Source organism: Opisthocomus hoazin, chromosome 7 (genome assembly GCF_030867145.1).
Source record: "Opisthocomus hoazin isolate bOpiHoa1 chromosome 7, bOpiHoa1.hap1, whole genome shotgun sequence".
In the NCBI taxonomy this organism is placed as follows: domain Eukaryota; kingdom Metazoa; phylum Chordata; class Aves; order Opisthocomiformes; family Opisthocomidae; genus Opisthocomus; species Opisthocomus hoazin.
Genome location: NC_134420.1, coordinates 33,496,514 through 33,508,569, shown reverse-complemented (window position 1 = coordinate 33,508,569; position 12,056 = coordinate 33,496,514). Strand labels below are relative to the sequence as shown.

The following is a 12,056-nucleotide window of genomic DNA, read 5'->3' as shown; positions in this document are numbered from 1 at the left end:
TGTCCCTGCTCACTGCAGGGGAGGTTGGGCTAGATGACCTCTAAAGGCCCCTTCCAACCCAAAACATTCTCTAAGTTCAGGAACTCCTCGAATGAAACAGTGGCTAATTCCAGACTGGCTTGCTGCCAGCTTCTCTCACCTGTGACCTGCTCTCCTTTGCTTCCACACCTGCGCTCATTTCGGCGCACAGACAAAAGAGACAGGAAGCAAGCAAGAAATTTGACTTTAATTACAGCCCAGGAGGACTGCATCATGAAGAAGGTGCAAGAGCAGTTCCAGGGGAAAGCAAAGTTTGTAAGTGGCTATGTTCAAATTCGCTAGGAGTCAGCTTGAGCCTGGTAAAGGAGCTGTGCATTCGCCGAATGGATGGCTCCTCTCCCATCTGCTAAAAATACTCTTCCATACACTGGTATACGTCCAGAGGAAGAAAGAACACTCCTAACCAGCAACTGCTAAGTAATTTTTCCACTACTTTATACCAATGACAGAAAAACAGTGCACTTCAGTGTAGGAGAGGGAACTGCAAAACTGATAACAGACTAGATGGGAGGAATACTGAAAAACAACAAAGAAATAAGAGAAAAATTCTGAAAGGATATGACAGCAAACTCCCAAAACCAGTTTGGCAAGCACAGAGAGGAAAACTCATCAATAGTACAGCAACAGTGATGAGGGACAGAAAACAGACTGACAGATCACACTGACCTAAGAAACTTGGATCTTTCTCCACTTCTTCCTCCTTTACATCCACGGCAAATACACCGGCTGCAACTCTTCAGTTTACAGGATATGGACTACAATTCCCAGAAACTTAGAGCCGACTGCGCTACCCTAATGTACAAAAAAATCCCAACAATCCCCCAACAGCAAATCAAGCAAGTGTGTCACAGGAACTGGTACTATTTGCTAGACAAATGCTTTTCTACTACAGAAGCAAGCAACAAGATTTAAGAGATTGTGATCCTCTCTTAGGAGAGAGGACATACGTTAGCTTGCATTGACTGACAAAGAATACTTGACTAGAAAAAGCATTCCTAGCGAGTCTCCATTCTCTCATCCCTAGACTTTGGCCTGGCTCATATCAGTAGATAGTAAGGAAGAAAAATCACAGCACTTTCGTCACGTTTACAGTGGCAGTGAGAAAAGCAAAGCAGCTAGCACCCCTAAAGAGTTATCCCTCTGTATGTGTAACTTCATAACAGGAGAGGACAGAGGAGGACACACAGACTGTTACGTTCTTAGAGGCTGGTTATTTAATGATTGTATAAAATGGTCTGCATTTAAATAAGGGCTACGGGTCATTCTCCGTCATCTAAACTGACTGGAAAGCATTATATAGATTCTGCTCAGTATTTGCTGAGGGAAAGATCTTAATCCTTTAGGTGTCTAACCCTGCTAGCCAGAATAAAAAGAAATTAAGGAATGGGGCTGAATTTAGGAAATGGAGATGTCTAGTGGCATAACAAAATGACCTGCTAACTGAAGAAAGGGTATCTCATGGTGGGTATCTCAGGGGAGACCCAATAATAAATGTATGCTCCTTTCTCTCACATAAAATTATACTGCTGGGGATATTGGTTTTGTCACTAGCTAGAGGAAAAACTTTCTTTTCTTCTTGACTCCTTGGTAAGACAGGCTACAAAGTCAGTACCTTTTATTTTTCTTTGTAACCCAGAAAGCGGGTAATTTCTTATGACGGAGCTAGTTTCTGGTAGATCAGCCTTTAGTCTTAAAGGCAGACTAATAGCAATCAAGAATGTCTCCCGTCTTCTGGGGTCAACGAAAGACTTTCTCTACTTCTATAAAGTATATGTGTCAAGTCCTTAACTAGGGCTTTGGACAAAGCGTTATCACAGAAGCCACTAGTGACACCACAACCAAGTCCTGATCCCGTGGTAAAAACTCTCAACATCTGTTCTGCAAGATAAAAATATCCAATGGCTGTTACACGTTGTTAAGCATTTCTTCTCCCTTACCTCAGAAGCAGCAGTAAATAGAGTTCACTGTACAACTGATACATAACTCTCTCCTTTATGCTAAAGAGCTCTATTGCAAAAGTGGTGTATAAAGACAAGGCAAAAATGGATACTATTCCAGAAACTGCATAAACATAAGAACAAGAGACAAAGACAGGCACAGACCAGTGGAAAAGTTCAAGAGACAGTGAGACAGTATCAGGACTCGAAACAACTATGCTAACCTGAGTGGTGTTTTTATTGTTACATTTTGCTGTGTTTGTCTTAATAGATCTACGAGTACAGGGGAGTTCTAAACAAAACCAAGGAACTGATTCTTTAAGTTCTTAAGGGAAGTCCCCTCTGTGTGCAAGGGGCAGCACCAGTGACAGCAGAATGACGCTTGTTTGAAAATTCAGCAAGTTACAAGATAAGAAAGGAAAGCTGACATCTTGAGAGCAGATCAGGAGGTTCAGCTGGGGGATTTACACACATTAAAAAAAAAGAAGGCACACAACTGGAGTCTAACATGGCAAAGAGGAGATGCGGAAGATGTAACGAGAGCAGCGACAAAACCAAACAGCTGCTGCAGTTATCAAGAACAATTTGATTGAAGTCTCAGCTTTATAAACACAATAGATAAGGCCAAAAGTTTAATACCATGTAAAGTGAAACTACATAATACAACCTGAGAAAAAGGACCTAGAATAAGGTCTGAACTGCAGGTGATGGCAGTTTGTAAAACATGGATGACATTTTTTTTCTGATAGAAGAAGTCAGTAAGGTCTTTTGAGGGGCAGTAAGTCCTGGAAGAAGGAAATGAAAAATTGGTGGTATAGGTCAAGATGGCCGGGGACTAATTCACAAGAGTCGCAAAGCATCACACTGGGTGGCATGTGACAGCTGGGGTTGGGCTCCATGAGGAACAACCTCTCTCCCTGGTTCTTCCCCAGACTTGCAGCATGAACTTGGATTTAACTTTCAACGGTATTTGCTTAACACGAGATACCAATCTCTTCTTGAAGTGCTCCGATACAGTGTTATTACAATGAATATCACAGATAAGCCTGCATTTCACAGGTATGAGCTTAAGCTACCATCAGTTCTCTACAAACAACTGCTTCTCAAGCAGTGGTTTAAAATGGGACCTTTCCCGACTAAGTGGATTTGAAACAAGCACAAGAAGTCCTCGGCTTTCTGAGCTTATGGTTATGTCTGCAAAGCACAAAAAGCTCCAATCTATCTCTGAGCAGGCCAGCATATCTGTGCAACATGGCACAAAGACAATTATGCAGGTCTCAGAATTACCATAGCTTCATTAGTGCAGTGCTGAGCCCAAGCCGAGAACCTCTACCTCTCAGCTAAACTAAACTAATTTTCTTAGGCACAGCTCCTTATGGATTAATCTGCATTGCTTCTGGATCTGGAACTTGCTCAGTCATTGCTTACACACTATAAATGCCCTTGAGTTTCAGAACTATCAGCCCCAAGAAGCCAACAGGAAGAATAACATGAAACATTACTACTTGAGCTGAACAACTCCAAGTTCCAAAGGAAACTGAAAGAGAAATCTCTTTGTCTTGTGTTCCCATCTCATTGAACTCCTTTCAGGTTAGAAGTTTGTAAACATGTATATTTCAGCATGTATCTCAATACATTATGCTTGCTCAGCAGCATAACTAGTTCTGCCTAATTTTGTACGACTAGCATTTGACATTACTATGGCAGAATCTACCACTGACAGCAAATCAGCAGGTTCCTCTCTCTTATTTCCTAATGCAACAGTCTTCAAGTTCCAAAGGTCAGAAAACAGATGGTTAAAGATAGCTGTACTCTGCAATTCTGATAAATACTTTCCTGTCTGCTCAAATTTAAAAAGCCATACACTCTCAAACCTTGTATCTCCACATTTCAAGTTATTACTGTTTTAGTGTTTTCGGACAAAAAGTTGGTTTAAATGAATAACGTTCTAAGGATTTCTCCCCAGGCCACCAGCAATAATCTTCCTAATGACAAGCACAAAAGAAAAGACTGAGGATGACCTTCCTATAGTTAAATTGGCTGTTGAGTATTATCAAGAGCCAAAGATGCTACAGAAGATGTCTTCAGGGCTAGCTAGTCATCTGACAGCCCTCTCTAAATAAACGTCCTCATGCTCACTAGCACAAACACCACTGTAACAGCAAGCACTCTTTAAGTTCCAGCTGCCAGAAAATATTTTAACTGAAAACCCTCAAACTGCTTTGAGACTGGCTGCGAGGTGTCACGTAAGTATTCAGCTATGAGGAAGAGCAGATCACTCCAGATGGAAGAGCTCTGATTCAACATCTTGATAGTGAAGATGACTTTTTGAGAGCTTTTCCAACCCCATTCTGATCAAATTGCTATGATCTGATAAAGGACCATTGCTGTCCCAACAAGGAAGTTGGCTTTACTGCCTGTGACATTTAAATAGCACGCACTTGCTTGCAAGGGGCAGCCAAAAGTCTGCCTCAACAAGGCTTACAGATTCTTGAGTTTAAAGATAACTCAAACTGGTGCAACCATACACAGCCACATCTTGTGAGCAGCTTTCCAGGACAGCCTTGTTCTCAGGCACTTCAGACCTTGCTCTGGTGGCTAAATGAAGACTACTGAAAAGTCTGCATCTTACAGCAATAGTTGCATCTGCCTTGCACTACAAGGAAATGTGTGTGTGCTCAGGAGAGGCATACAAACTTAGGACTGCTACTACACCTGAAACTCTGTCACTCACATTTACAGTCCCTGGTGTCCTGCGTAGTGTGTTTTCTCTGTCAGTGCATCACAGGGACTGTCATCCTTTCCTCCCTTTCCTTTCCAAAAGCCACCAGAATTTATCAATCAGAACACCTAAACTGACCAAAATGTGACCTAAGTATCTTGCACCTATTCTATACTATAGTGTAAATATGGCATACATACATATACATACAGTCTACTATGAACAGATACAAAATATTTAAGTCATATTTCCTTGTAATACATGGCAGACCCATTGGCTGTTACTATGATGGATACAAAGAACTGGTCTACCAACAATCAGAATATCATCACAATTCTTTTTACTCCTGGTAGCACGAATATGTTAAACGAGAGCAACTAGATATTGAGTCTTCAGGCGAACTCGCATTTTCTTTCTGTGTCTCCTGAATGACATTTAATACAAAAGATACAAACTGGAAGCCAGAAGATGAAGCTGAAATTTCAGTTGTGTAATTAACCTGCTCTGTGACTTTCACACGCTGCTGTTTTTACATTTGTAAAGTGCTTATGCTCACCAAATGTAAGGGCCAGCAGAAGAGTTAAGTAACTGCATGTATTGCATGCTAGATTCTGTAAAATAACCCTTTCTGAGAGACTGTTCCAAGTCAACCAGTATTTCTGTTCTACCATAATTACCAGCAGGTCTACCCCAAACTGATGGCCAATTTCTTCCTCTTTCGGCAAAAGGCTAACGTGGAATAGTATTTGTGCCAAGCAATACAGCTTAACCATGGTGTCTGTAGGACTTGGATGGCACCCTTTAGACATCTATTTCCACTTTGTCCTATTTAAAAAAATCAGATGGATTTACTGATGCTAAAGAAGGGTAGCAGGGGGCCGTGGCCTTGCATTTGCGCTTCTTGGTACAGCGCCCACTCCTTGTCATACGGTAGGAGACTGGCTGACAGCACTCCCATTTGTAGGGCATCTACTGCAATACTCTCAGTTCAATTCTGTTCAGGAATGATCAGCATCCTGCGCAGAGTGCTCTTATCTTCGTTGTGTGTGCCTCAGTACAAAGTCAATTCTTCCACCAGCTTTGCCTACCAAGCCTCTTAGAGGGGGGTCTTGCCACACGTAAGGTTTTAATGGACTTGACCTTTCGAGGAACTGGTGAGCAAGGCCACTCCAAGGCACTGTGTCCTTTTGGCACAAGATACACACTTAGTGTCACTTAACCACCGCTGCTGCCAGTTACGCTTTGAGTACTAATCATGCACCGCAGCAGCCTGTTAGACTAAGACAGCGACTAAAGGATCTCGCCCGTTCAAACAAATCGCAGCAGTTCTTACCTGAATCTCCTCAGTTTCATCCACCAAGAGGAAACTCACAACTTTCTCTGTCATCTTCCTTCTCTTGGTCTCCTCATCCATCCCCTCGTCGTCTTCCTGCTCTGGAGCTTTGCCAGCGTGGTACACGGTGACAGGGTGCTTCCTTCTGTTCCCCCCGGCATGTGTTCTCTTCTGACACTCCACACAGAGGTTGATTTTGCACACCTGGCACCTCACCGCTGCGATCTGCCTCGAGCCCGGTGTGCTGGCGTGCATTATGTTCCCGTTGGCGCCTTTGCACGAGTCACAGTACGGGACATGGCCGGGTCTGATACGGGTCCGCTCGTGGTGCCGTAACCTCTCCGGCTGATGCAGCTCTTCCTCACAACGCTGGCACTGTAGGCTCCTGCACTCGTCACACTCAAAGATTGCTTCATCTGTCCCACTGCAAACATAGCTCTCCTGGCACAGGAGCGTCGTGTTCTGTCCTTTCTCTGCAGTTTGCGTGTGGGCACTCATCTTCGGTTTTCTTTAAAGCAACGTTTTTCCCTCCTGTTTCCGTTTCAAACAATCATATGTGTAAGTCAGCTGCAAATTTCGTATTTTCCCACGGGAGAGAAACACAACAGGGATTCTGTCTGCACTGAATTTTAAATAATAGACCCTTCCATAAGATCCATACGCTGACCTGCTGCCCGCGAAGAGTCTTACGTGCAGATGAAGTTTTCTTTCTCCAAAATAAACTTGCAGAACATGGCTGGTTCCACGTACCGTTATGCCCAGACGCTGGCACGCATCCTTCCTCTGCCTCACTGTAGCAGGTGTTTTCAGGGACGAAGAAAACACCCAGCCTGGTGTGCTCCAGCGGGCAGGGCAGGCGCCTCCCTGCAGCGGAGAATGGAGGGGGCGGTTAGTGACACAGGGACAAGGAAGGCGTTCAAAATGCACAAGTGCACACACACACACACACACAGAGGGCTGTGTCAATACCAGAAAATTCTCTGCTTTCACCCCCCGGCTAAGCTCCTCCTTCAGAGTTCACAGGATTTATTTATTCGCTGGGAATTTCCCGGTGCGCTTCGCCAGATAAACAGCAACCCGCCCGCTCGGCGCGCTTCACCTCGTAACGCCGGGGAACGACGGCTGCTGGCCCCAGCGCTGCCCCCGCCCGGCCCCCGCCCGCCGTCGCGGGCTCCCGAAGCCGGCGCCCGCCGAGGGCCGGCCGCGCACCCAGCCGCCTTTGTCTCGCCCCGCTGCCCTGCCCCCCCGGCCGGCGCAGAGCCGCTCTCGCTGCGGGCTGGCCCTCGGCGCCCGGCTCTCCCCGGCCGGTCTGTCGGCCGGGAGCGCGGCTGTGCCGCGGCCGGCACTTGTGGCTCGGCCAGCCCCGGGCCGGGGCTCGGCCGTAGCGACGTAACGCCGCGGCCGGCCGGCGCCTGGCTCCCGCGCCCCGCACCTACCTGGGGCTGCGGCCGGCGGGGAGCGAGGGGGAAGCTCCGGCCGCGGCTCCCTCCCGCCGAGCGGCGGCAGCGGGCGGGGAACAAAGGTGGCGCGGCACGGGGCGCCGCGAGCCGAGCTATTGTTTACGAGCCGGCGGCCGCCTCTCTTCCCCTTCCTCCCGCCGGCAGCCGGTGACTAAGGGGTCGGGTCCCGGCCGCCGCTTCCTCCGCCCCCTGGGGGTGTCCCGGCTCTCCGCCCCCAGCGCCCGGGGCGGCGGCCCGACCATGCAGGCGAGGGGCGGGGCGGGGCGGGGCGGGGCGGGGCAGGACAGGACCCGTGCCCCCGCCGCCTGCTCCCCTCGCTGCCGGCCGGGATCAGCTGATCGCGGGGAACTTCGGGGTTATTTTCTCGCCGCGGAGACGGGCAGGCGGCGGGAGGCGGGGCGGCGCTGGCACGCCGGGAGCTGTAGTCCGGCGGCCCGGCGCCGCCCTGCCGAGAGCGGCCGGCGGGCCGCCCGTCCCCGCGGCGCCTGCCGGGAGCCGTAGTTCCTCGGCGGGGACGGGAAGGGGCGGCGAGGCCCGACGTGTCGCTGCCGGGGCGGGGCGGTCAGCGGGGCAGAGGTGGCGGCGGGTGACGGCGGGGGGAGGAGGGCTGAGGGCTGAGGGCGCGGCCGCGGGGGCCGAGCCGTGAGGCGGCGCTCCCGCCGCCCGCCCCTGAGGGCCGACCTCCTCCCCGCGCTGCGTGTTGGGCCCCCGCCCCGCGGCCGGCGGGCTCCCGGGGGCGCGGCAGGCCCCAGCGGGTTCCCCTGAGGCGGGCGGGCGCAGGCGGCGGTCGGAGCAGCCCCAGGGGGAAGGCAGCCTCGGGCTCACGGTACTGGCTGGAAGGGGCACGGAGCTGGAGCAAAGGGAGAAGTTTTCTCTTTTTTTTTTCATTGGCTGTACACGTGTGTGAAAGTATATGACTTGGGCAATATGCAAAAATATTTTTTGTTGTAGCCAGTGAGCAAGCAATTTCTCTTCTAAAATTGCCACAGTTTTTGGCTGGATGCTTGGACCCAGTGCTGATGGTGACATGCCCGGAGGAAGGCAACGCGCTGTGCCGCTGCACCTCCATGGGCCCCACGTGTTGATAACCGCAGGCGGGCAGCTACGGAGCGCCCGTTGTCTGGTCACATACCAGTAATGTGGAGGGGGAGCTAAGTTTAGTGATGATGAACGACTGAAGATCGGCACAATAGCTGGCTTCTCTGTTCTCCTTCATACTATTACGATAATGTGTTTCCAGTCGGTATTTTGCAGAAAAGATTACTCAAAAGGACCAACTAAATGGACTTTACATCTATGGGAATAAGCTTTTGCTTAGCCAAATGTCTTCAGAGTGAAGAAATCCTGGATAGTGTATACATTTAATACATACGAGGTAGAAACTTTTTTAAATCTCAGAGTGCTATTCACAGGGAGCCAAGGAATCGAATCGATGTCCGTTTGGCATTTAAGGGATCTTCCTCTAAGTTCCTGTATTTAGACTGGCAGTGTGACAGAGGGAGTGATTAAAGCATATGAGGAAGAGAAGACAAAATTTAATTTTTTGGTTTGTGGTGTTAAAAAGGCTACTTTTACTTAATATATTACAAAATGCACAAAGTTGCAGTAGTTACTACTCTCTGCATAAACCCTAAACTTTCCTCCTGCACCGTTTCCTACTTCTCTGTCTTAGAAAAAGTGCAGAGCTGCTCCTCCTGGAATAGCAAGTGTAGATTTGATTTCTCTTTTAAATGCCCTGCTTATAACCATAAATTTAGTTTTGTTGTATGTCAAAAAAGCGCAGCGGGGACTCACTCGCGGCTCAGGAGCGCGCAGCGCCGGTCCTGTCCAGGAGAACGGGTCTGTTGTGCGAGTTTGTGTCGTATCGTATTTTCTTCTTATCTGTATCGTTGTTGTTACTGTTCCCTCTGTTTGCTGTTCTGTTAAACTGCCCTTATCCCGACCCACCAGTTTCTGCCTGCTTCTTTCCATTCTCCTCTGCACACCGGCGGGGGGAGGGGCGGCCGCGTGGTGCTTTTTGTTGCTGGCGGCAGTCGAAACCAAGACGTTAATTTGGTGCCCAGGCGTGGGGCGGGGATAACGGCAGGGCTGAGCTAGCTGGGCGTTAAAACTGCTTTCTTAGATTTTGTTAAAATTTATTATACGCATTTTTCTGTGTTAAGTAGTCTCCGGTAAAAAAATGTTTCTGACTTTGATCAAGTGGCTCTGCTATGTAAATCCGTACTTGCACTATGTGTTCATTGCCATGCTGTTCATCATGGCTGGGAAAAGGATCAGGATGATGATTTTCCTCTACTGTACGATATTGACTTATGACATGATAACATCAATGTGCATGAAATTAGGCTTGTATTTGTATGCGGCACTGCGCTTATTTCCATACCTCGAATCCTATGTCTTAGAATTTGTGAATAATCAAACCCAATCTGCGGGGAAAACCGGGGGGGGGATACCTTCCCCCACTCTTTTGCCCCCCCTCTCTCCTTCAGGCTGGTCCTAACGGCTTTTGAGAATTTCGAGTACCCGTGGGATGCTCAGGCCAGCACTCTCCTTTTGTTCTGCCTCCTGAATGGGTTTCAGCTTTTGTTTAGTGTTAAACAAGTAGTTAAGAACATCGTGCAGAGACCTGCCCCGGGGCCAGATAGCTGTGAGTGGCTGGGTGTGTGGGACAGCATGGGCAGGTGTCTAGAGCAGTTGGGCACCTGCGGTGTGTTTTAAACTCACCCCTGAACAAATACAGAATCCGGACAATCTGGTAAAATATCTGCAAAAAGTATGCTGCCACCCTGGGAACTTGAGAGAGACACAGATCACTGCAATGTGCTGGGGCTATCCTGGCAAGTGGACCAATATGGAAAGGGGTATTCAGTACTTGAGGGAATTAGCTGTGCGGGAGCTGGTTTACTGTGACACAGACGATGAGCAGGTACCCACAGACCCAGATGAACTCCAGTGCTCACAATCCATGTGGAGGAAGTTTGTGCGGAGCGCACCCTCCTCATATGCCAACTCACTGGCAGTTGTAAACTGGAAAGGTAAAGACGCACCAACAGTGGATGAGGTGGCTGTCAGACTCCGCCAATATGAGGAAAGTCTCTCTTCCTCCCGTGTCTCAGCTGTGGAGAAACTGGCCCGGGAGGTCCGGCAAATGAAAGAGAGTAGGTCCTACTCCCCACCTGTACGGGCCAGTGTCTCAGCTATTAGGGGCAAGCGTTTCTCTGCTCAGGAGAGGGAATACAGAGGCTACACACCCCGGGGCACCCTGTGGTTCTACCTGCGTGACCATGGAGAGGACATGAGGAAGTGGGATGGAAAACCCACCTCAAGTCTAGAGGCACGAGTGCGTGAGTTGCGAGGTAAAATAATCACCAAAGGGGATTCTCTTAGGAAAAATGCCGCTCCAGTTTCCAGCAGTCAGCTCTCCAGACAAGGTAGACAGTTTGATTTTGATTCCGATCCTCTGGAGGGGACCTCCAAGTCATTTTTACAGCAGGTGAGCAGCAATTTCTCTGACCAGGATTAGAGGGGCCCTGCCTCCAGCCAGGTGGAGGAAAGGGACAACCGTGTTTATTGGACGGTGTGGATTCGGTGGCCCGGCACGTCAGATCCACAAGAGTATAAAGCTCTAGTGGACACTGGTGCACAGTGTACTTTAATGCCATCAGAGTTCAAAGGGTCAGAGTCCATTTGCATTTCTGGAGTGACAGGGGGGTCCCAAGAGCTGAGTGTACTGGAGGCTGAAGTGAGCCTCACTGGGCAGCAGTGGCAGAAGCACCCCATTGTAACTGGCCCCGAGGCTCCGTGCATCCTTGGGATAGACTATCTTAGGAGAGGGTATTTCAAGGACCCAAAGGGGTATCGGTGGGCTTTTGGCATAGCTGCTGTGGAGACGGAAGAAATTAAACAGCTGTGCATTTTGCCTGGTCTCTCGGAGGATCCTTCCGTTGTGGGGTTGCTGAAGGTGGAAGAAAAACAGGTACCCATCGCAACCACAACGGTGCACCGGCGACAGTATCGTACCAACCGAGACTCCCTTGTCCCCATTCATCAGCTGATCCGCCAGCTGGAGAGTCAAGGATTGATCAGCAAAACTCGCTCTCCCTTTAATAGTCCCATATGGCCAGTGAGAAAATCTACTGGAGAGTGGAGACTGACAATAGACTACCGTGGCCTGAATGAAGTCACACCACCGCTGAGTGCTGCCGTGCCAGACATGTTAGAACTTCAATATCAGCTGGAGTCAAAGGCAGCCAAGTGGTATGCGACAATTGACATCGCTAATGCATTCTTCTCCATCCCTTTGGCAGCAGAGTGCAGGCCACAGTTTGCTTTCACCTGGAGGGGCATCCAGTACATCTGGAATCGACTGCCCCAGGGGTGGAAACACAGTCCCACCATTTGCCATGGACTAATCCAGACTGCACTGGAAAAGGGTGAAGCCCCAGAACATCTGCAGTACATCAACGACATCATTGTCTGGGGTGACACAGCGGAGGAGGTTTTTGAGAAAGGGGAGAAAATAGTTCAGATCCTTCTGAAAGCCGGTTTCGCCATTAAGCGAAGTA

At 49.0% G+C, this 12,056-nt stretch overlaps 1 protein-coding gene across 1 annotated transcript in view; it reads right to left on the bottom strand.

Annotated features, from left to right (window-relative positions):
* Positions 1-7,828, bottom strand: part of ZFYVE1 (zinc finger FYVE-type containing 1) — a 32,917-nt gene extending 25,089 nt beyond the window's left edge. The window contains exons 1-2 of the mRNA XM_075425306.1: positions 7,468-7,828; positions 6,032-6,895 (exon numbers count right to left, since the gene is read on the bottom strand). Coding sequence (XP_075281421.1) covers positions 6,032-6,529 — 498 coding nt within the window. The 5' untranslated portion in view covers positions 6,530-6,895; positions 7,468-7,828. The remainder of the gene's footprint in view (positions 1-6,031; positions 6,896-7,467) is intronic.
* Between the last annotated feature and the right edge of the window lie 4,228 nt (positions 7,829-12,056).